The 22,531-nt window shown below is 40.9% G+C and overlaps 3 protein-coding genes across 6 annotated transcripts; 2 read left to right on the forward strand and 1 right to left on the reverse strand.

Annotated features, from left to right (window-relative positions):
• Positions 1 to 774: 774 nt before the first annotated feature.
• On the reverse strand, positions 775 to 10,840 carry LOC112458466 (ras GTPase-activating protein-binding protein 2). 2 transcript variants are annotated; one of them, XM_025022106.1, is made up of 9 exons: positions 10,436 to 10,840; positions 8,578 to 8,770; positions 7,799 to 7,979; positions 7,107 to 7,472; positions 6,476 to 6,889; positions 6,208 to 6,403; positions 5,602 to 5,864; positions 5,358 to 5,520; positions 775 to 5,275 (listed from the first exon to the last, which is right to left on the reverse strand). In XM_025022106.1, exons 2-9 carry the CDS (start codon positions 8,673 to 8,675, stop codon positions 5,133 to 5,135), a joined length of 1,824 nt encoding a protein of 607 aa, XP_024877874.1. In that variant the 5' UTR covers positions 8,676 to 8,770; positions 10,436 to 10,840; the 3' UTR covers positions 775 to 5,132. The 2 variants fall into 2 exon arrangements, with proteins under 2 accessions (XP_024877874.1, XP_024877875.1); XM_025022107.1 differs by lacking the exon at positions 10,436 to 10,840 and adding an exon at positions 9,557 to 9,995.
• A 1,377-nt stretch (positions 10,841 to 12,217) lies between these two features.
• On the forward strand, positions 12,218 to 15,976 carry LOC112458467 (ubiquitin carboxyl-terminal hydrolase 1-like). Its single transcript, XM_025022108.1, has 7 exons — positions 12,218 to 12,539; positions 12,786 to 12,965; positions 13,075 to 13,313; positions 13,420 to 13,649; positions 13,723 to 14,237; positions 14,418 to 14,610; positions 14,905 to 15,976. The coding sequence occupies exons 2-7, from the start codon at positions 12,797 to 12,799 to the stop codon at positions 15,476 to 15,478; spliced, it is 1,920 nt and encodes a 639-aa protein (XP_024877876.1). The 5' UTR covers positions 12,218 to 12,539; positions 12,786 to 12,796; the 3' UTR covers positions 15,479 to 15,976.
• Positions 15,977 to 16,077: 101 nt separating this feature from the next.
• Positions 16,078 to 21,320, forward strand: LOC112458468 (trichohyalin). 3 transcript variants are annotated; one of them, XM_025022109.1, is made up of 3 exons: positions 16,078 to 16,655; positions 18,664 to 18,862; positions 19,215 to 21,320. In XM_025022109.1, exons 2-3 carry the CDS (start codon positions 18,692 to 18,694, stop codon positions 19,563 to 19,565), a joined length of 522 nt encoding a protein of 173 aa, XP_024877877.1. In that variant the 5' UTR covers positions 16,078 to 16,655; positions 18,664 to 18,691; the 3' UTR covers positions 19,566 to 21,320. The 3 variants fall into 3 exon arrangements, with proteins under 3 accessions (XP_024877877.1, XP_024877879.1, XP_024877878.1); XM_025022111.1 differs by having other exon boundaries at positions 18,698 to 18,862; XM_025022110.1 differs by lacking the exon at positions 16,078 to 16,655 and adding an exon at positions 17,049 to 17,177.
• Positions 21,321 to 22,531: the final 1,211 nt, after the last annotated feature.

The following is a 22,531-nucleotide window of genomic DNA, read 5'->3' on the forward strand; positions in this document are numbered from 1 at the left end:
GCTGCGCTGCGCTGAGCGGAACGTGCGGCCAGCCGGAGAGGAAAGATGATCTCATCTCTTTCGCGTTTTTCTCTCTTCCTACACCCCCGTCCGATCTTTCCACCGCACGCATATGCGTATGTCTCGCCGTCACATTTCTTACGCAATGCGTACGACCGATGCGTCTCGGTGATATCTCGAACATTCTCATTCATCTCGACGAATTTCAACATTGACACCGTGGAAGGATTGATCTGCTGTCTTGCAATCAGAAATTCGAGTCAAAAACACTTTGATGAAGGGTGGAATCAGTCTCCGACAGATGAATAATCAAATTATAACTTGTTTTGACTACGCCTAAATTCGTTCTGAAAAAATTGTTAGTATAATTTTAATTGAAATAAGAAATTTACACGTCAGAAACTAAAATGTAAAAAATTGGATCTTCATATAAATGTATTTTCAACCGCGGCTCCAATATCGAAAGTTTGTTGAAAAATAAGTAAAATAAGGAGAAAAAATGAAAAGTCTACACTGTATCTATCTTTGCCGAGATTTGTCCGTATTCGAAATATTATTTTATGACAAATTAGAAATTGTGTATGTCGATTATATTCACGTTTTCCTCATCGTACAGTTTATTGTCCAATCGCCGTCGAATGCTGATGAATCCACGGTGTTCAGCAGTTTCGACAAAGCCGATTATAGAGGAAATGTGATTCCATGCGCAAAGCCAGCTAATAAAGTTCGTGCGAAACAGGTGAGCGTGTTGCGATAAATAAAGAGATGCTATGATAGGGGTTGGTAGTATAAGGTAAGTATATATATTATACTAAATGCAAAAAGTTACAATACATTTGATGTTCGTTTTTTTTTTTCACTTTTTTCCTCTCCTTTTAACATTAGCCTCTCCTCCCTCTTTTATCGCAGTAACGTCGTTTTTCAATTGGTTGTATACACACAAACTGGCCTGGCAGACCGGAAATAATAAATGTATGCTACAAAAATTCGTAACTTATCGACCGCCGTTCTTCAATCGTTATTACATACATAGTTATTTGTGTGTTCCTTCATATCCTCTCTCTTTTCTTCATTCGTTATTATATATTTATCTTCATTACTATTAATATTAATAGTTACTTAAAAATGAAAACATTCATACTAAAAATTTGCAGAGCTCTCCTTCAAGTTAATGTAAAGCGATGATCTCGCGTAACTGCGGCTTTGAACACGTTGTACTTGAACACACGGATATGCACATGGATAAGGACGATAGTGAAGTCAAACGGCGCGTGAGCGTGTGTAGAATATTTTATATTTAGGTGGCACGCGAAAATCGGAAGTCATAATCTGCGATTTCAAATACTAAACGTACATATGTCGCTCAGCTTAAAATACTCTCTCTCTCTCTCTCTCTCTCTCTCTCTCTCTCTGTTTGCACAATGATTGATAAAGAATTATCGGATGCATAATCGGCCTTAAGTTGGGATAAGAATAATGGAGAACGGTCTATCGGTTAATGTACAAGAGGATCTAGAATGACAATTCTCTCTTAGCCATACAAATATCCATTTAAATATGCTCTACATATGTATACAAAGTTGAAGCTGCTGGCGCTTCAATGTCTTGAAGTCTCTCTTTCTAGTGTCACATTTATATCTCGCACATACCATGAAAAGGGAAACATTTTACCACTGCGGTATTAATTTAAATCTCGATTAAATCGACGAATATATCTGCTAAACAAAGTGCAAGTCACTTCTGCAAAAATTTTGCCTTAACTGAGTAACGAGCTGTACCTAATATCACCATGCTATATTCGAGTTTAATTCTTTCTTTAACACTTGGACTGTCACATATTACGGTATACGTACACGATACTTATATTTCCTTGGGAATTATGGCACTTGTATGTGAATGACTATCTTACTTTAATTCGTATTTGTCGTTCGTAACGTGACTGAAGCGTGAGACAAGGGTCTTAATTGTACCCGGATGCCATGGTTTCCAAGAAATTGTGGGGTGAAATTTCAGTCGAAGTGTTAAACGAATTTGTAATAAATAAGCGCGATGTTGAACGTGTTGTATTTTGTATGTTTTATATGGTTTTAAGAGGATGTTGTGTAAACGATATAAATGTCTATTAACAATTGTTTAAAAATACAAAAAAGAAGGATACTTTTCAAGTTGATTGTTAATAGGTCAAGTACATTGAAATTTTTACATTGGAATAAAATCTGTTTATAGTTGAATGAAAGTGACATGAAAGTGACTTATCTCTCAATCGCATTTCGCAATCCTCTCTTTCATAATCACATAAGACACACGCAATATTTTGTCGTAAGGAAGAGAGAAGTGATAAAAGTTAAGTGCTCCATCCTGTATATTTCTGGTTTAAATTTAATGATCAAATTTTCTTTTTTCTCTTTTTTTTTTAACAATATTAAAGTGTGCCAATTACGTGATAACTATTCGACATAAGTCCGGAAATACATTTTCCGCGCGTTTCTAAACTAACTTATAAAGGAAAAGGATTCGAGATGGTTCGAATCTTCGTTCACATCTTACGTAGCGTTCTTTAATACCTATAACGGAAATATAGATAGGCTTACGATTTTGAGATGTTACATAGTCCGACGGGAACGCATGTTTGATGCTTGTCGGTTTTACTTGTCCTTTTACATTTTCTTCCCTAATTTTTTTTAAAAAAGCAAAAATCGCAGCCACGCGAAACCTATCCCTTTATCCGCGCCTGCGTTAAAGCGGCCGCGTTGTCATCGCCGCCATTGTCATTATCATAGTCAGTCTGTTATCGTTATCGTCGTCTCGTCATCGTTATGTCGTCACCGTCCCGACTCATTAAATTTGACATCAACATTGCGTATATAATATTATACATGAAAAATATTCATCACTAGAGTGCATGCTTAAAAAAATTACGTTAAATGAGGCGAAGCCCTGAAGAGAGGGGACGCGGTCGCCGTGTCCCAGACGCGGGGTATCACGACAAATTTTCTTTTTTTTTTTTTTGTTTTTTTTTTCGTTCAATTATAGACTACTGCAGTTGTAGAGTCGCGCTCGTGCGTGATCTACGTTAACAATCTCCACGATGATCTTGATCACGACGACGAGAAATACAAACTAACATAAATTTTCTTTCTCTCTCTCTCCGTCTCTCTCATACTCTTTCTCACTCACTCACTCACTCAATCACTCTCTTTCTCTCACTACTTATTGCCAAGTGCAAATTCTCAATGTCCTTTTTTTTTCTCCAAGACATAAAAAAAGAACATTAAAATTTTGCTTTTGACGTTACTTTCTGCGACAGTGTCGCGTGGATTTCAAACCGATCGCTTCAAAAGTTTCGATAGTTTCGTAAAGGAATGAGACTGATAGGCCAGGAGAGATGCATCGCCCAATCTCTCAATAATCGCAGAACCCCCTCTCGCGCATTGCTTGTGAACGTTGTTACTGACTAGAACTCTCGTTTCGCCTCATGCTCTAAGCGGTCTACAGCATACGAATACTGCGTCAAGAAGTGCAAATAGATAAAACATTGTCCAAAGAGAAATTGGTGCGTCATGTCTCGAAAAAGATGTAGCTCCTGCAATGGTTTACACAGCGCGGAAATGTTCTGCGTTGTCGCTACGTCGGACGCATTTCCGCGCTCTGCGCCGACTGCGGTTCACATTTAACGCTCGGCGTAATGGGAGTTCCGCAATTACCAGAAGACGTTATTGACCTTCGTGAAAACGCGACCGATAATTTAACGATCGAGCGACACAACGTAAGACCATGCGCGCGCGCGATCCTTACTAACATTATCCAAACGAAAGTAATAATAAGTATGTATGTGAGGAGGAAAGGGAGGTAGAATAGAAAGATTTTACAAGAGAGAACAGAGTAGCGCAGAAAGATGTTAGGAGAATGTAATTGTTCCTAGAAGAAAAGGGATAGGGAAGAAAGGTGAGACCAGGAAGAAGGTAGGGACGAACAAAAAGTTCCGAACTGCAACGAGACGAGGCCAGGATTGTATGCTTATATACGGATGGAGCGAGAAGAAACAGCGAGACCAGTTGCTGCAGTCTAGAAGCATTGTCCTGTCTACGATCGATACCGGTCAATCGGCGATCGGCAATATAAATAAAGGGGATCGTAGAAGAAAAGAAATTGCCGCCTTTCTTTTTATTTTTTTTCTTCTTTTGCTGCGTGCAACCGGGACACAGTCTTGGGATCCTCTAGTCGTTTCGGGATTCGTTCCGTACGATTGCTATCTACGCCGATTCTTCACCTGGGGCAACAGAACAGTTTCGTCAGCGGCTGATGAGTCGACTCGAAAGCGTACGAGATGCATGTCACAGCGCCACTCCGTGGTCCTTCTTTCGCTTCGATCTCACTTGGTCGCCTCTCGCTTGGTTACGTGGTGTGTGTTTGTATATGTGTGTGTGCGCATCGGAATTCGCTCCGCTCCCTTTTCGTCCTGCGATTTGGCGAGCCGGAGGAAACGCGCGGAGTGACGAATGCTGCGCACTAACTCTGTAACTGCCTCACAAAGAGTTCCGACACAATTTCCCGATTTCAGATCACGTCCCGTTGCCTCTTTCAGTCACTAAAATTTGCCACACTCCGACAACGTTCTCCTGTGAACTCTTATTGAACTTGTCGCACGGCTGCACGTATTATGTGTATGCGTTATGTGTCTATGACTGCGTTTGTGAATACTTCGCGACGCAAAGTCCTACGGGATTGCCCGATTGTCGATGTACGAAGGACGAATTCGAACCGATGATCATCGTTTTTCTGACCGATGATTTCAGATACACACACCACTGAGGTCAAAGTCTCGCGCGAGGAATGTGAGCCTTGTCCGAGACTTCGATTGGTACGCCATCCATGTTCGAGCTCATATTTCGTACGATTTCTTTTTGAGCTACGTCAGCTAATATCGATTGTTGTTGTTGTTGCTTGATAAACGTTGTTGCAAGCGACGTTTAAGCACATGAGTTGGCATCGGTAATGAGGTCGTGCGACATACGAAATAGTCCTGGATTCCACTTCTCGAAATGAAGATGACAGATGCGTGATGATACGGGTGACTTTATTCAGTATAGACGAAATTAGAAGGGGCGACTGTTGCATAGTTGTGGCCGGTATTAGCGACGGTTTTGGTAACCCGGATTACTCGGATTGCCTGGCTGTCGCATACCTCCTCTACCACCATCGCCACCTCGTGTAAATCCTCCACGGCCACCTCGTGCACCATGCTGTCCGCCTCTCATTACGCCTCCGGGTCCACCTGATATTAGATCAATAACGAGTTAATAAATAAAAATATAAATTGTACTAATCAGTAAATTGGACAATAGTCCGGAAATTACCTGGTCCACGCTGTTGTTGCTGCTGCTGTTGTTGACCGCCCATGGAGCGCATACCGCCATCGCCGGAATTCAATCTGCCGCTACCATCCAACATGGGCCTAGGCCTCACCTTCTTTTCCTCCACATTCAATTTTTGTCCACTCTCGTCAGGATAATAGATAGGCTAAAGCAACGACCGTAATGAAAGCAACAAGTTCCATCTTTATTGAACGCGACGATATATATGCCTAAGAGACGAACTTACCAGGGAATTTAACACCTTAGTCACAACCTGTTGATCCTCGAACGTGATAAATCCATAATTAGGTACTCGAGCGGTATTATTTCCGCCTTGCGGACCTTTGCATCTGTCGTTGGATTTACTGTGTACACGTAATTCAGCGACTCTACCGTAACGCTCGAATACCTGGCGCAAATCGTTCTCAGAAGCGTTGTGTGGTAAGTTGCCCAGGAAAAGTTGATGAGCGTCGCTGTATTGTCCTGGTCTTGTGCCACGTCGTTCTCCATCTAAGATATATCATTATATGTAATAATATGTTAAAAAACAAAATCTTATTAAAAAAAAAGAAAAATAAGAAATTAAGTAATTAATACAAAAGTACAAAAGTTTGTACAAAAGTAATTAATACTTTTGTATTAATTACACAAAAAATAATTAACATAAAATCAACCAAGATTGATGGGATCGTGTCTTAAAATTCATTTCCATATTATTTTAAATATGGAAGTTTACATTCTGCATTAACCACCTTTTAAATGCATGATCTATCTTATTTCTTTTTACCTGGTCCCCTTTGTATTAGTCCCCTTTGTCCTAGCCCCCTTTGTACTAGATCCCAGTACTTTTTACCTCTTTGAACTAATCCCCCTCTTGGAACGCGTTGCTGTTGAGGATGTTGTTGCTGTTGCGGCGGTTGATTTCCGCCCACTCGATGTGCCTGTTGCTGAACTGTAGATACATTATTGGACACAGACATAGACGTCGGTCCGTTATTTGCAGGATGCAATGGTGATCTGTCGTCCAAACGTATATTCGTCATGGGTGGCTACAAAGAAAAAGAAATCTATTTAGCTTCTTCTTCATTGCAAATCATAACACTACACGAAACAAAACTTACCGGAGACATAGATAACTTGGGAGCTTGCGGGCTAGTAGCACCAGTATTGGCGCTTGGGAAAGACGCCTTTACCAAGTTAGCATACGTCTTGGGCCCGCTGCTGTTGACAGTGGTGCTAGATACCTGATGTTCGGGTTCGGTCTCTTGTGCGGATGCAGTAAATGTTTCTGTCTCAGGCTCGTTCCTCTCCTCCGTCTGCACCTGCGGCTCGTTCTCGCTCTGCTGTTGCGGTTGTTCCCCATTGCTTAGCTCTGCCTCCTGCACGAATTGCGATTGAGCAGTTGGCTCGGCTATGTACGGATGTTGCTGCGCTGGAGGCGGTGGCGGCGGTTGTTGTTGCTGCTGCGGTGCTTGTTGATTGATCACCTCCTCATGCACCGTTCCATTCAGCACTTGCTGTATAACTGGATGAACCTAACAATAAAAAGAAAAAGAAAAAATTACGAACAGAATTATATTATAACCTATGGTAGATAAAATCAGACAACAGATAAACTTAATTCTTTACTTTAAATCCAAATACAGAAAAAGGAAGAACTGTTGTGTGTGTGCATTTATATAAACTGCTTACCAATCCCAAGTGACTGTTAATTTTTTGACTGTAATAATATGTCATATTTGTTACACTAACATGAGGTTGAGGTGGCGCAGCGTAATACATCGGCTGCTGTTGCTGCAGCGGAGGTTGCTGGGTCGGAATGAGAGGTGGTTGAGCTTGTTGCTCGGCAGCTTGAGTAGGAGCCGATAATTGCTGCACTTGAGTCTGATGTTCATCTTCCTCAGGCTCAGATCGACCAATTTCCTCAACTTCTCTCTCATTGCTCTCACCACTATCCCCGGCACTCACGTCAGCCTCATCCTCATCCGGGAATATCAAGTCTTGATAACGGAAGATATCATTGTGCACGTAATACGTTTTAGGTGCTTGCACGGCCAACACGAAAGTCTGGGTAAATCGACGCATCGGTTGCCCAGCGTTAGACAGTTCACCAGATACCTGCATAATAATCAAAGATAAATATTTAATTACACAGTAATAATCATATACTTATTGAAGAAATTAAAATCACAAATGTCAGAAGATTAGATTAAATTCTAAAAATGTGTTATTTTAAATAAATTAAAGCATGCATAATTATTATTTAAGAAGCGAATTGTGCTATAAAACTGAACGAAAAAAAGTAATAATGCTTTGAAGATAGTGTATTCAATATCCCAATGCATATTTGAAATTTTGCCATTGTATTCTAATACAATTCTAATAAGATACAATTGTAATCATATCGTTTCTGGTCTAGCTTATATAAAGTTGATATAATTTACCTGGACAACAACTCCATTTTCAAGAGTGAGCTGAGAATCGACCTGGCTTATTTTAGCATGACAATCGCGAAAATTCAGTTGTTGAATCTTCTGGTGTATTTGTTTTTGACCGATCGCTGGGGTACACTCTCGATTAGAATCCAATCCGCCGTGCACGAAGGAAGAATGTTGATTGTAGAACCTAATCGTAAAATTCGTAACAATTATTGCGATGATCAAAATATTCCTTGACGGGGAATAACGCGTGGCTGCAAGGAAAAGCGGTCGATTCGTAGTCGACAGATCCTAGGTTCAAGCCTGACCCTCACCCTATATACATATGATTAGATTTATAAGAGAAATACAAACACGTCAATACGCATGACAAACGCGCCGCGTTTTACATAGTCAAAAAAATCCAAAATATTATGAAGGAAAACATTAGAAGAGACTTATGTGCTAGAGACCCTATAATAAGACAGCCAGTTTTGATTGGTCCGTCAGTTTTGTCAAAAGCAAGAGAAACAGAAAGTGAAAGAGATATAAGAAAGAAAGAGAAAGCGATATAAACGTAAATCCTTCTCTCTCGCAGAATTTTGACAAAACTGGCCTTATGGCCAGTCTCTTATTATAGGATTTCTGTTATGTACAGCTGTGGACAGACGGCTGTTTATCAATGGCTGTTTATTATTATATCTTAAAAGCTTGAGCTTGTTCCAGCTGATAGGAAACCTATAGCACAGATTAAATTGAAAAAAAGTCTAGCTTAGATAACTCAAGTATAGTTTTAGATAACTCACCTGTGGAGATGGGCAGGCGCCTGATTCAGCAATGTATAATATTGTCGGACGAACTCGCGACCGACACTCTGTGGAGAGGGAGATGCCTCCATGACCATTTTCTTATTTTTTTTAACTCCTAAAGTTGTTTTTCGCTGGAAAACAGCAAACTAAACGTTCAAATGTAAAATCTTAAAATTATTAAGGCAGATATCTGAAACAAAGAGAAAAATACATTCGTTAGAGACGGCATCACAACATAATTATTAATTAGTATAAAATTGTGGATTAAAACTAAAATTATTAAATTGTGTAGGGCGTAGGGCATTGATACAACTTATAATATATAAATATATTATAAAGTTTACTTATGTATCAATATAATACTTATAGATAGAATAATTCAACGTGTGTACCAGTACAATATTAAAGTTATTATTATTAATTATGATTTATAAAACCGAATAAATTATATTTAATTAAAATCTCAGAACACGTTGTTTTAACAAAAACAAAAATATTTTTTATTACATATAAAAATTTTAAAGAAAAAATTTTTTTTAATTACAAAATTTCTTTAGCAACGTTATTAATCGTGTGTAACTTTGCGACGTAAAAATGGATATTACGAAAAAATGGATTAATACGAAAGAAACCATGCGGCAGTTTCTTCATCTTGGAGCATTTTTGGCAGACATTTTGGGAAATGTATTAAACACACGCACATGTGTGCACACAATGACAATCATACAGATATATTCAATGTACTATATAAATATTTGATAAAACACATTGATATTTTACAATTGCATTTCTAATCGAAATTTAAATTACTGGATGATTTATTCAATGCCTGTACTACTGTGCCACGAATTATTTCCGCGATGATGAAAAATTATTACAGCGATCTCCACGCGGAGCCTGTACGATCCTCGAATCCTCGAGGATACACACACGGCCGTTTATCCCTCGCGTGTAGCCCTTCGTCTCTGAAGCGTACCTGGCAACCTCACCCGCGGGGAGATTAAATCCCCCGAGCCTCCCGAAATCCCGTCTCGTTACGCAGCGCGCAAATAATCGGAGCGATACGAGCATGCGGCAAACACAAAGGGATAGGCGACGCGCGTAGCTCGGCGGAGCGCATGGCAAAATTTTCGCATGCCACCACCTCTCGTCCTCGCGCGTTCTCTCTCTTCCTCTCCTCTCCCCCCACCCTCGGGCTCTCTTTTCTTTGTCTCCCTCTCTCTCTCTCTTCCTCTACGATCCCGACACCGCGCTGGATGCTCGGCTTGGCGTATATCTCGCAAGCACGTGTCTCAACCCCGAGCGGAGCAGGACGACGTCTCCTCCGGGCATCCCCCATCCCCGGAGCGCGCGGAGCAGGACGACGAGAGGTCCGCGAGTCGCCGAGGGAGAGCACGCCAACGAGAGCGCGGATGCGACGAGAGGGAGAGAGAGAGAGAGAGACAGAGAAAGAGAGAGAGAGGAAGAGGGAGATAGACGGAGAGAGCGCGGTCGCGCCCGGTCGCTCGCGCAAGCATGGCGATGTTTCCCGATGCCCCGTGCACGGGAACACGCCAACGCGGGCCGAGACGCGACGTCGAGGGGCTGCCCCGGGCGGGCGGATCGCGACGGCCGAGGCTGGGGGCTGCCCCGCGACGGGCACGTCGGATCTTCCTGGGGTCGCGTCCAGCGGGCGACGCGATTCCCATCGCGGTGGAAGGCGACCACGTTCTGGCGTGCTCCCCTCGTGCTCGAGGAGGGCGACCGAGCGAGCGAGCGAGCAATCATCTCGACGAGCGGGCGATACCTCGGTCCTCGCGGCGACCGCGAAACGATGAAACGGCAACAATAGAGAGCGTGGGGGGAGATGCCTTACCTGGGAGATTCGGGCGCTCTCGCGTGTGGCACGGGGACGCACAGCTCTGTCTCGGGAGAGGGAGCACCTCGGCACGACCGGCAGAGCGGCTGCTTTATCGCGCGGGAAGCCGACGGTGTTGTGTCGCGAACGAGGTTCACGCGAGGGTGGATTGGCGATGCCTCGAGCGAACGAGCGAACGCCACAGACACGGAGCCCACAAGTTGCGTGGTGTATCAATTATAAAAACAGTTCGCGGTTTTCGGTACGTATTCGTCGGGTAAACGCGGCTTACACTTGTACTGTGTGTAGTAGTGGTATCGGCGGCACTGTGTGTCAGCAAATGCGCGCAGAGTAGCGCCAGAGGAACTGGCGACACACGGAGGCGTCGTTCAAGACACAGACGGGCGCATCAATCCGGCGTTACCGGAAGCTACCCGAGCGCCGGCGTGGCGGAAACGGGAAGCGGCGAATCGCCGACGCCGATTGGCTCGTGATGATGTGCCCCGGCCCCCGGCACGTCAAATCTGGCCCGCGCACGCGCTATCCCCTCGTCGTCGCCCCCCCGTTCCCGAGCTGACCGACCACGTGACTGCCCTGGAGCTGGCGATGAAAACGCGGCTTTGGAATCTCTTTCCGCCTTAGGTCCTGCGCACAATAGAGCCATATTAGGAATAAGAATAATGATATTTTAAATATTAATTATAAACAAACGGAACATGATCAGGGACGATTTTTTCTTCTCAATCTTTTTTACAACCCAAAATACACCAATTTTGTCAAAATTTTAAAGGAATCGGCGGAAGGGCGTTATATTCAATATTAAATATTAGGATCTATAATAAATATATTATTACAGGAATATATATAGAAATATTCTTGTAATAAATATTAAATATTGAGATACGTAAATGTAGGAATACTCCTATATTTATACCTATCTTATATTTTGGTCTTTTCCATTGTGCGTTAGGGGTTCCGCACAATGAAAAATATAAGGAACAATAAGGAACACAAATATTATACTTATAGCGATTAGAAATAAAAAATCAGGAATAAAGCTGGTGTAATATTAATACACGGCTTCCGATAGGTTAAAAATCATTGTCTGTGTTATTCCCTGTTTCCGTTGCCTGGTATTTTTCATTGTGCATCATCCAACTTTAATTATTCTTGATTCTTTAGTCCTAATCGCTAATATCTGTTTCTCGTTCCTTATATTTTTTATTGTGCGGAGGCCTTTACGTTTAATTATTATTTTTAATTCCGATTCCTATAATATTTAATTACTTATTCTTAAATATTCCATTTCGAGAAACCGATGAAATCGACTCGACGGATGTCCGCCGCTAAAAGGACAGGGCGCGTTTGCAATCTGAGCAATATCGTGCCGTTCAATCAGAAGTGGCCAACGCGACATGCAGGTTTGTTCGGTCTGCTGCGTTTTACCTTCTCCTTGCGCGCAACGTGGGATCATTTAGGAATCTGTTTGTTATTGAACTGGCTGCATTAATTCAGAGTTTATCTTTTTTCCATCCAGTGTGGAGTAAAAAAGATAAACTCTGAACTAGTGCAAGACGCAGATGGAAATGGACAAAAGTGACAAAGCAACGTAGAAATAAAAAGAAATAAAATTAAGAAAATATAAAAAAAAGATTAAAATTAATTGAGTAAAAAAATTAATTTCAAAAATAAAATAAAATAAAATTTTATTATATCTTTTTTATAAAAATGAATTCCGGCATCTCGTCGACGGTCCCTGGCGAGTTTAATTGACCCTGTGTCCGCTAGGAGCGCTGACGCACGTTTTCTGCGTTCTCGATCGCGGCGCGGCGTGCGAAGTGCGAGTCCTCTCTCCCTCCCCCTCCTGCCCGGAGTCCCCGGTCCCCGCGGCCTGGTGCCTGGTTGCGTCGCGTGAAGTTGTCGCGGGGAGCGAGTCAGCGAGCGGCGTAAACCGGGGCGGATTCGCCGATTTGGGACGCTGATCATGTAGCTTGCCGCGAGTCTTGGCAGGCGCTACCGTGGCTCTCTCAACGTAGGAACGCACTATCTAACTGGCTCGCACTAGCAACAATTATAACAAACGAGCCCGTTCGCGTTCCATGACTTCCCCACTCGATCACACGTGAGTAGAACGCACTTTGGACGCGCTTCACCTTGCGTCGCCTCGCGACGCGACTTGCGACTTGCGTTCGCGCGAGATGTGATTGACCGTCCGTCCGACCGACCGCTCGTCTCGCCGCGAGATTCACTTAGAGCCGAGGCTTCTCGACGAAGCGAGGTCGGACGGACGGGATAACTCGTGCACGCGTCCGCGTTCCCCGTCTGTTTGACGGAATGGCAAACGTAGAACATGGTAGCGTGATTTTAGGTTAACAGAAGATGACAGTATTAGAAACGGAGGAAGACGCAGATAAACGCTCCGTTCCTCCTAGAAAGAAGTTCTGCCTGTCCCTGTCAGGTCGCGGACGTGCAATCCCCATCGTCGTCCCGCAGCCCCCTCCTACATCCACGAGAGGGGGCCTTCTGGATAGAACAGATCTTTCGTTTAGTATGCTTCTTTCATTGATTTGTAACGATATTAGCCATCCCTGTATTGGCAACCGATATGTAATTTCAACAAGAGACACATCTTTGATCGTACAATGATTTTGATAAAGGTACAAGCAAAATGTTGAATGGCTATCGAAATCAGCTGAGCAATCACCAGGATGGAAGCCACGACATGTCTGGTACCAGTACGGAAGGATTAAAGATAGCTACCTTATGCAATCTAGGAAATACTTGCTTCCTCAATAGTGTATTATATACTTTAAGAATCGCGCCTTCCTTTCTGCACAATTTACATCATTTAGCCACCGATTTGTCAAACCTAAACGACAAACAACTTCAGACAAAAGTAAATACTAGATAAATTTAATAGATTGATTTGTTGAAACATTTGTAGTTTTTTTTTTTTTAATCTAAATGTATACATATCGAAATTATCAATATTTTTCTTGTAGGCCAAATCTTCTTCATTAGGTAGAACCGGAGTATCGCTAACATCGAGCAGTAGTCGTAGCTGGAGCAGTAAAGATCTGCTGGCGCTAGCTGGATCAACAGTAGAAGCCAATAAACCACGTATTCAAATAGCTACTGAGAGATTACACGAGCTCTTTATGGCATTGCGAGCATCGGAGGTGAGAGAGAACAGCGAACCGTACCAACCGGATGCTTTTTTACAAGCTCTTAGGTATGTATATTGTTGTCGAGGTATTGCAGAAGTGTTTTGCGTTCACATTATTCTTATATTGGTTTCATTACAGAGAAGTAAATCCGATATTTGAGGGAAATCAGCAGCAGGATGCACATGAACTTCTGGTATGCTTGCTCGACAACATCAGGGAGACTTTCCAATTGTTGGTCAGATACAGAGAGAGCCAATTCGGTCAGAGCAATGGCAGTTATCCTGAATTTACCACAAACCATGCCGTGACAGAGACACAATCGGAGAGCGCTTCTACGAAGAGGAGCCTCCGTAAGTCCAGAAAGAAGAAGAAAATTACGAGCAGGGGGAGTTCGGTATCTCTCGCGCAGCCAAACGCAAATGGCGTCGTAGGATCCACGAGACCATATGAGAACGGTCACGCTGAGTTCGCAGAGAGTAACGGCGAGATAGGGATGCGCAAGCCGGAGAGCAAGAAGTGTTTTATCTCGGAGGATTTTGAGGGTGTCAGCCTATTGCGCACAACGTGTCTCGAGTGCGAACACGTGACGGAACGGAAGGAGACCTTCTGCGATATATGCGTACCCATTGACATTGATCGTTCAAACGAGAAAGGTGCGCACTTAATTAGTTCTTGCTCGCTCTATGCGAAGTAAAAGTAGAAATATGTTATTACTATCATTTAAGCTCATTTGACGTATGTTTCTAAGCTCTGTCTGTGAGATTTTCATAGCTCAAGTATTTTATATTCCAGAATTTACTTGCAATTCATAATGATGTGACTTTTCTTCATAGATGATGATGGTGAATTGGTGGATAGCAGTGAGGTATACAAACGCGCTGTAGTGACTAGTGAACTGCTTTGGGGTAGGGATAAATACTGGTGTGCACGGTGCCTACGATATAATGAGGCTCGCAGAGCCGTATGTTTCCCCTCTTTACCCAGACTCCTTATCTTGCAGTTGAAGAGATTTTCTACTGCCGCTGGGTAAGTCTCGTGTGATCTTTCAGCATTAAAAGCAACAGATATTATATAATTGAAATTGATACCAGTAAAATATAGCTCAAAGTTTGTAAAAGTTATCGAAAAATGTTTTTGAAATTTATGACAATCATAAACAATTGTATTAAAATTACAAATGTTCTGCTAGTTATTTATTTTTTTAAGGGTTTATTGCATATTTAACTTTGCTTGAGTCACATTGAGTTACATTTATATTACATCGATCAAGAACCTTTTGCGATATTCGCATCGCGATTACATTGAAACTTACGTTTTCAGTTCGATGGAGAAAATCAATAATCATATGCCAACGCCGTTTACCTTGCAATGCTTCTGCGAGGAGTGCAGTAACGATGAGACCCATGGGACGACAGCTGGTGGCAGTACGGAGACGCGGCATGTGTACAAATTATACTCGGTCATAATGCACCAAGGTGCAACGATGACCGCCGGGCATTACGTCGCTTACACACGTTTACCCGACGAATCTGCATACGCGGAATATTCCCAATGCGATCGCGACAATAAGCGGCAGAACTCGAGCCAGGCGGGCGCCGCGAACGCAAACTCGTCATCGTCGTCTTCCTCCTCTGACAAAGCGACAGGCCTCCTCAAGTACTTCAGGAGCAAGCCTAGCGCGAGCGAGAACAAGGAGCAGCTAGTGAATAGGGTCGGCTGTCGTAGCATGGATTGTTGCGGCATCAGGCGAAATAAACAGGGCGTCACTTGGCTGGAGTGCGACGACGAGGCGGTGCACGTGATCCCGCTGCGAGAACTCGAGGACAAATTGGCACCAAATGCGCGGAATTCCGCCACCCCCTATCTCCTGTTCTATGTGAGGTCGACGACGTAAGCTGCCGTTTCTCGTCTCCTCGCGTCGGAAGTTCAGTATCAAAATGTCTTCGTTTGGAATTCTCCGAGCGAAGCAGCAGCGAGCATACGATGACAAAAATGGGCCTCGTTCTTCCCACATTGCTCTCTTCCTCACCCTCTATTCTCCAACGATCGTGCTGTGATGTATCGCACATTCCAAATCACCCGAGTTCTCTTCTTCCTGTATACGTACCGCATCGGGCTTTAGAGACGCGAGCGTGTATTATTTTCGTAGGTAATAAAACTACCGCCAATCTTATGTACCATATTATGTACATTAGATTCCCGTCGATCGGACGGTTATACGTCGAGCTGACTTCTGTACATGTAACGAAATACTACCTTCGAGCTCGACGTAACGAATTCACGGAGCGAACATCGCAATTCCGCGCGTAGACGACTTAGCCTTAGTTGGGACGTGGAACGTTTTATTATTGAGTTATCTGTAAAATAATAAAAAAAAATTATGTATTCTTGACACACACCTGTCTACCATATGTGCTTTGTACCGTATCGCGAGATGGAGGCACCTGACCCGATCCCCAGGAAGTCTACCGGCGACTTTATACCGTTGGACGTCATTGGCGACGTAGCTTGAATATTTTAGAACGTCGTTTATTGCGGGCGTCCATCGTTCCGCGGGTTTCCAATATTATTAATCGATCACGCGCTGGAAAATGGCACGATTCAATTTCCAGCTGTTAGCGCAAATAAGAGTACACGTCGCGCGTAGCGTTTAATCAATTATCAATTACAACGCAGCCCGTAACGAGGAGGCTGTCGATGCGCGATCGATGGAAATAAATTCTTTTCATCGTTGTAGCCGTCCAGCTCTCTTGCTAATGACCTGGTCAGGACGGGTTCGGCGGAATTTTTATCTTCGCCGAATATGCGCATACGGCCGCCGACCGCTCGGAATATCGCGTGTACACATGATGAAATATTTGTATAGTGTCAGCTCAATCATACGTGGCTACATCCATATATCGATCATTTCCATAGGGGGTCAGTAGTGGAGTAACGTTCCACCTGTCAGTCGGGCACATAGTAGTTCCTACTACTTCCAGACGTGATACATTCAGTAGTTCGTATCTCTTAGGTGGAGCACGTTCCTACACGGCTATGTTCTCGTCGACACTTCTCGAGTAAGGCAAAAGGCAAGTGGATAAAATAATGGAACAACCTAATTAAACGATTTTATATTGGAAGATCTAATTGGTAAAATGTACAATGAACGAGAAGCTAATTGGCGATTAAAAATTTTCCAATATAGCGTTTGTTAATTAATTTGAAAAGAATTGTATATATGTTACCAACAAATTTTTTGATATAAATAATTCTTTTTCTTATTTTTACTTAAATGTAATTGACAGTTAATTTAAGTATATCTTTTATAATGTGAGTGCTGCATTAATTTATATCGATGTTTCTATTTTCACTGTATTATTTTTTCGCGTATTATTTAAAGCAGCATTATTATTAATAAATTTCTCACAAAGAATCTATTGTAATCTTATTGTATTTTAATATTCAAATTTCACGTTCCAAATATTTATGTTATTTTTCGTTTAGAATTTTTTAGTGAATTTTTCTTTTTATGTGCATTTTTCCGAGTACACGACGCGTCCGAAACACGTTCGTCCGTAACTATATTAAACGTCGAATTCTTTGTCATTATGGTGAGTAAAGTAAAATCGCAGAAAATAATTGTATGTGACGTGAACACACCATCCTCACAATAAAAAAATGCGCAAGTCGTGCAGACGGCAGTTCCTATCGCGGAGGACCTGCACTGAGAAAAAAATTTCTGCATTTTGGTAAATATTAATATGCGAACAACTGCGTCACAACTGTGACTCCATTTACTAAGATAAAGAAAAAATTCTTTTTTATTAGTATACATGTGTGTTCACTGAGAAAAAAATACTAATAAAAAGAAAATTTTTCTTTATTTTAATAAATGGAGTCACAGTTGTATCCCTCACAGAAATTTTATACTGTAAGTAATTATTTGGCTAGGATTATAATTATCCTACTTATTTTAAGTATTAAAAACAGTGCTTTTAATACTTAAAATAAATCATTAATCACTATAGCCAAATAATCATCACTTACACTGACTTTTACAGTATTAAATTTCTGTCCGATGCAAATTAATATTTACTAAAATGCAGAAAATTTTTTTCTCAGTGTAGCAAAGCACTGGCACGATGCGTAAATCATCTCCTCCGCTCCCCTTCGCATTATTCGCAATAATTTTATCCTCCGCGATAAAAATCTTAATGGAAATTTCAAGCTTTCTCTTTCACGCGCCGCATATATCGCGTATGTTACATTCCGTTTCGCTGAACGGGTGTAATCGATACACAACGGCCGCGAAGGCACCAAACCAAACAGATGCCGCGACGTGACACATCTGCGCACGCTGTATTTACGAAACGTCATGTGTCATCGAAAAATACACCTCGTTTCCGTCGAGGAACCATTCGCCGACGCTATCGGAATGAATCAACCTAAATACGTCCGTATATATACGTTTCGCCGCGCGGGATACCTGGTTTCGACGTCTCTTCTTCGCGGCGCGTTTAAAGCTACACAGCGAAGATCCGCAGTAGGTCACTTATCACCACGTGTAATCGCTTCCGAGTCTGCAACTGCAACGTAGTACACTAACTCGTGATTCTCGTGAATGGTATACTTATGCAATACTAGGGTGAACGGCGATAGACATGGGAAAAGGGAAATATCGCACGCGTTATTTGATCGCAAAATCGATGGCGCGTTTCGCACAAGAGTCGCCGAGTTAACGAGTCGAATGAAGAACGAGGATCGTCTGAACGGAAGATATATCGGCGAACATCTTTTTAAGTCGTGGAGCAAAAGCACACATTTTCCTTTAAATTTTGTATATATAAATTAAGTTTGGTATATTTATCTGCTGTTATCGCTTTTATCTGTTGCTCACGTAAAATTAAGGAAATTTCAATATTTTATTGTTTAGTTGGGCAAACGACAAACATTTTCTCAAGACGTTGTCTTTGTTGAGCAAAATTGTTTAACTCACTTTTTATTATCTAAATCGTTATTCATATTCTTACAAGCGGCTTTTAAACGAAAGTCGCTTTATGAATTATTTCCACACATTGACTGCTGTGCTTATTGCAGGAATACGTAAATCGAATTAATTATCATTATGAAGCACCAACAAGTAACCGTAGACATGACGAACATGGTGTTCACCGCTTGCTCTTATCTGGCACTCGCCGGAGCGGTCTGGATATTTTTGCGGCTCATCCAGGCCTGCTTTTGGCTGCCGAAACATCTGAAAAGGCAAAATGACGTTCAAAGAATGTTGCAAGATAAGGTGAACTCGACTATCTTTCAACTCAATTTGATCACTCGGTTTTTTTTTAGTCAATGCATATGCGCAAATCAATTCACATTATTAATGTCCATTTCTGACAATGCGGATTAACTTTAATCTCTTCATCTTTTTCTAATTCTAACTATTAGAAAAAGATGAAAAGTGAGTCAACCGAGTTTAAAGTTAATCTACATTAGTAGAAGTGAATAAGGATTGTAAACATTAATAAAAATTAGCAAAGATTTATCTAATTCTCCATCTTTTAAAACGGTTTAAAAACGTTTAATATAAGAGCTTTTTAATATTTCGTAAGATAATTATTAATAAATTATGAACGTATGGGGTTCTTTAGGTGGAGAGTTACGAAAAATACGTGCTAGAATGTGAGGAGAAGGAAAGGGCGGAAATGTTGGATCAGATCGACGATGGGAAGAAGAGCCTCGAGATGTCGGAGAAGTGGAAGGAGCGAAGGGAATGCCTCGACATGCTCAAGCGAGAGCTGGAAAGAGTTCGCGAGGGTAAAGACATGTCCGATTGGGACGCCTTGCTGGAGGAGGAGCTGAAGAAGCACGAACTGGAGTCCAAGTTTCTGGAGGAGGAAGAGGAGGAAAACTCGAAAAACGACGCTAATAAAGAGAAGAGCGACAGTGAAAAAGAGGTAAAGAAAGTTGAGTTCGATACCGAACCGAAGAAGAAGAAGTAACGAGACTGTCTGATGTGTTTTGAAAGTGCCTTACTGAGACTTTACGATAACTGTTTCTCTTAAAAAGAAAACTGCATGAAAACAAAAAATCTCCCCTCGAGCAAATAAATTTTCTGTATTAAATACTCATATGTGGCGCGCGATAATCAAATAATTCAAAGATGTATGTACGATCTCGGTACGATCCGGAGGATACCAGAATTGTTTAAGTAATTGCAATTTTACTGATAATCTAATATCAAACTGATAGACCAATATCATTACATAAGAGCAACGCGCCGTTATTAAAGCGAGATGAGATATGAAATAATACATTTTTCGTGTATTTTCAAGTACACAAATTTTTCCAACTTACTAAACTGCGTGCCGATTTTTTGTCGGATTTTAAAACACAGTTCTCGTTGGAATATTAATATCCCCTACGCCTCCCTGATTAATTGATGCTAATAAATCTCTAAAACACTGTAAAAAATTTTTGGCTGAGGTAATATTTTTCGCAATAAATTCTTTACAGTGTTTTAGATGTTTATTGATAGTAGCATCAATTAATTGGGGAGGGGTAAGGGATTTTAATGATGAAACGAAAACTGTGTTTTAAAGTTCGACAAAAAATTGGCACGCAGTTTAGTAAGTTGGAAAAATTTGTGTACTTGGAAATACACGAAAAATTTATTATTCCATATCTCTTGGCGTGTTGTTCTTATTTGTTTTATGTAATAATATGGATCTCTAATGATGTATCTTGAGAGCGTTTTCCTAATTATTGCAGATAATCTAAAACTTTATTTATTTTGTTATAATATGTAGAAGACATAGTTTTATTAATTCTCGTTGACAAATGGAAAGTAATTTATATTGCGAAAATTATATGTAATCGATGGTATTAGTATCTTTTGAGTAAAAACGATCGCATTGCAATTAAAGAGAGATAAACAATAAGCTTTAACTAAGTGCATATATAAAATATGTTTCCAAAGCAGAAATTACAAATAATCGTTGTTTTTACGTATATATATTATAATTAAGGAAAGTGATAACTACTCAACGTTTAATAATTATCCAAGAGTGGAAGTGAAGTTTAGACTTTAGACGTACTTATAAATCACTGAATTCGTTTCGCTGTTGTCGCCATTCCTGCGATCGATATGCAGAACAAATCGTGAACGTCTACCTCGACGGACTCGTACCTGCTTTTAATACATGTCACGTTTATCGATATTCTCTCTACGTGCGCATTAATAATATATATCATCCATTTACTTAATCGTCACGGAGTTGCGGCGGCTCTCCCTCAAGATCCCAATCGTATACCTAATACAACCGGCATTATATTTGTATACTCACATATACAGGGTGTTAAAAAAAAGCATTCAGCATTTATATAGTAGATAGTAGACTTGGTACTGTGTGTACTATCTACCACATGAATTAACACCCTGTATATATGTAGGTATATCTCAGCGTGACGATATTATTAGCGGCGTTTACTTCTGCGTTCAAAGTTCAAACGTGTGAATATTTTAGGAAAAGTTTTAGATAGATCTAGAATTCTAGAAGACACGTTTTCGCAACTAAGTGTAAGAGAATACATTTATTATACATACAAAGATTATGCTGCAATGTACGACAATTTGTATACGGCAATTCGTTGACTCTGTGTTTTTATATTGTAACATTATTATATATGAAACGTACATGCAACACACATATCTAATCTCTATTGTAGAATCAATAAAATGAATAATTAGGATATTCGAGAACTAGCATTTCTGTTATGTTGTCTCTTCTACGTAAATTTATGAATAACTTGACAAAAACCCGGTACAGCTGCATGACCTATCGCAACCGTTTGGCTTTCGGCGTTCAAACGCAGACATATTATTTCGAGCGCAGAGCTGTTCGATGAGCGCAGCTGCTTACAATTAATTCTACGATTATTTTCCAACTTCGACAGGCAGGTGCGTGCCATCGCCTTTTACCTGTCGGTGTCGTCGCGACGAAACTCAAGGTTATTCGATGAATTTAAAAAGCAGCGTTGTTTGCTGGCGCGGCTCCAACTAGAGCGACGACTATTTTCTTCGGCGACGGAGAGCTTTAGAAATGAAAGGGAGATTTATCAGAAGCACGCCGCGCCATTTGGGGCAACGTGCTTCGAATTTGAAAGTTCTTCTGATTATTCTATATACTTTAAAGAACACATTTCGGTTTATTTTATCCAATTAAAATTTTTTTGTATAAACATATATGAAAAATATTTAATTTTTTAATATAAAAATGTATAAAAATATATATAAACAAAATATGCCCATATATGTTTTTCCTTTCTTTTATGTGTTCTTTGTTCGCATATACACTGTAAATCCAAGTGTGTTGTTTCTACATGTATTAAATTAATATGTTCAACGTAGTAAGAAAATGTTTGAAAAATAATTTTATGTAAACTCGAAATTCATTTATGTAGAAAAACACATACGCACACAAATGAACCGTTTATATACAGATGTATTAACACAACGCTGCAACTTGGAACGACAAGTAATGAAGAATGCACTGAGCCTAGCGATCCATGCTCCAGACGATTTTGCGTATCAAATTATGAAAGGACCCGGATATATGGCAGTGATCTCAGGAGAAGTCGTACATATAATTAAATGCACTCCGGTGGACGTTAAGTATCGATAAACGCAAGAATGTTATCAACAATTACCGGTATCTAAAGGAAATGAAACATATTCTTAGCGCCAAGGACTCACATCTTGTTTAAAACAGAAACACAGACTACATGCAGCCATATAATTCCAACAATGTATCTTTTAAATGACGGATGGTATCGAATAACACCAATTTTGAAATAGCAAATCACCAGCAATAATAAAACCGAACAGTAAACTTACGTGGCAATATAAATGATCCTGGACCATTGGCAACAAGCGGTATTTATACTAATAGTGAACTTGAGAATTTAA

Source organism: Temnothorax curvispinosus, unplaced genomic scaffold (genome assembly GCF_003070985.1).
Source record: "Temnothorax curvispinosus isolate PA1 unplaced genomic scaffold, ASM307098v1 QBEX01008954.1, whole genome shotgun sequence".
NCBI classification, from domain to species: domain Eukaryota; kingdom Metazoa; phylum Arthropoda; class Insecta; order Hymenoptera; family Formicidae; genus Temnothorax; species Temnothorax curvispinosus.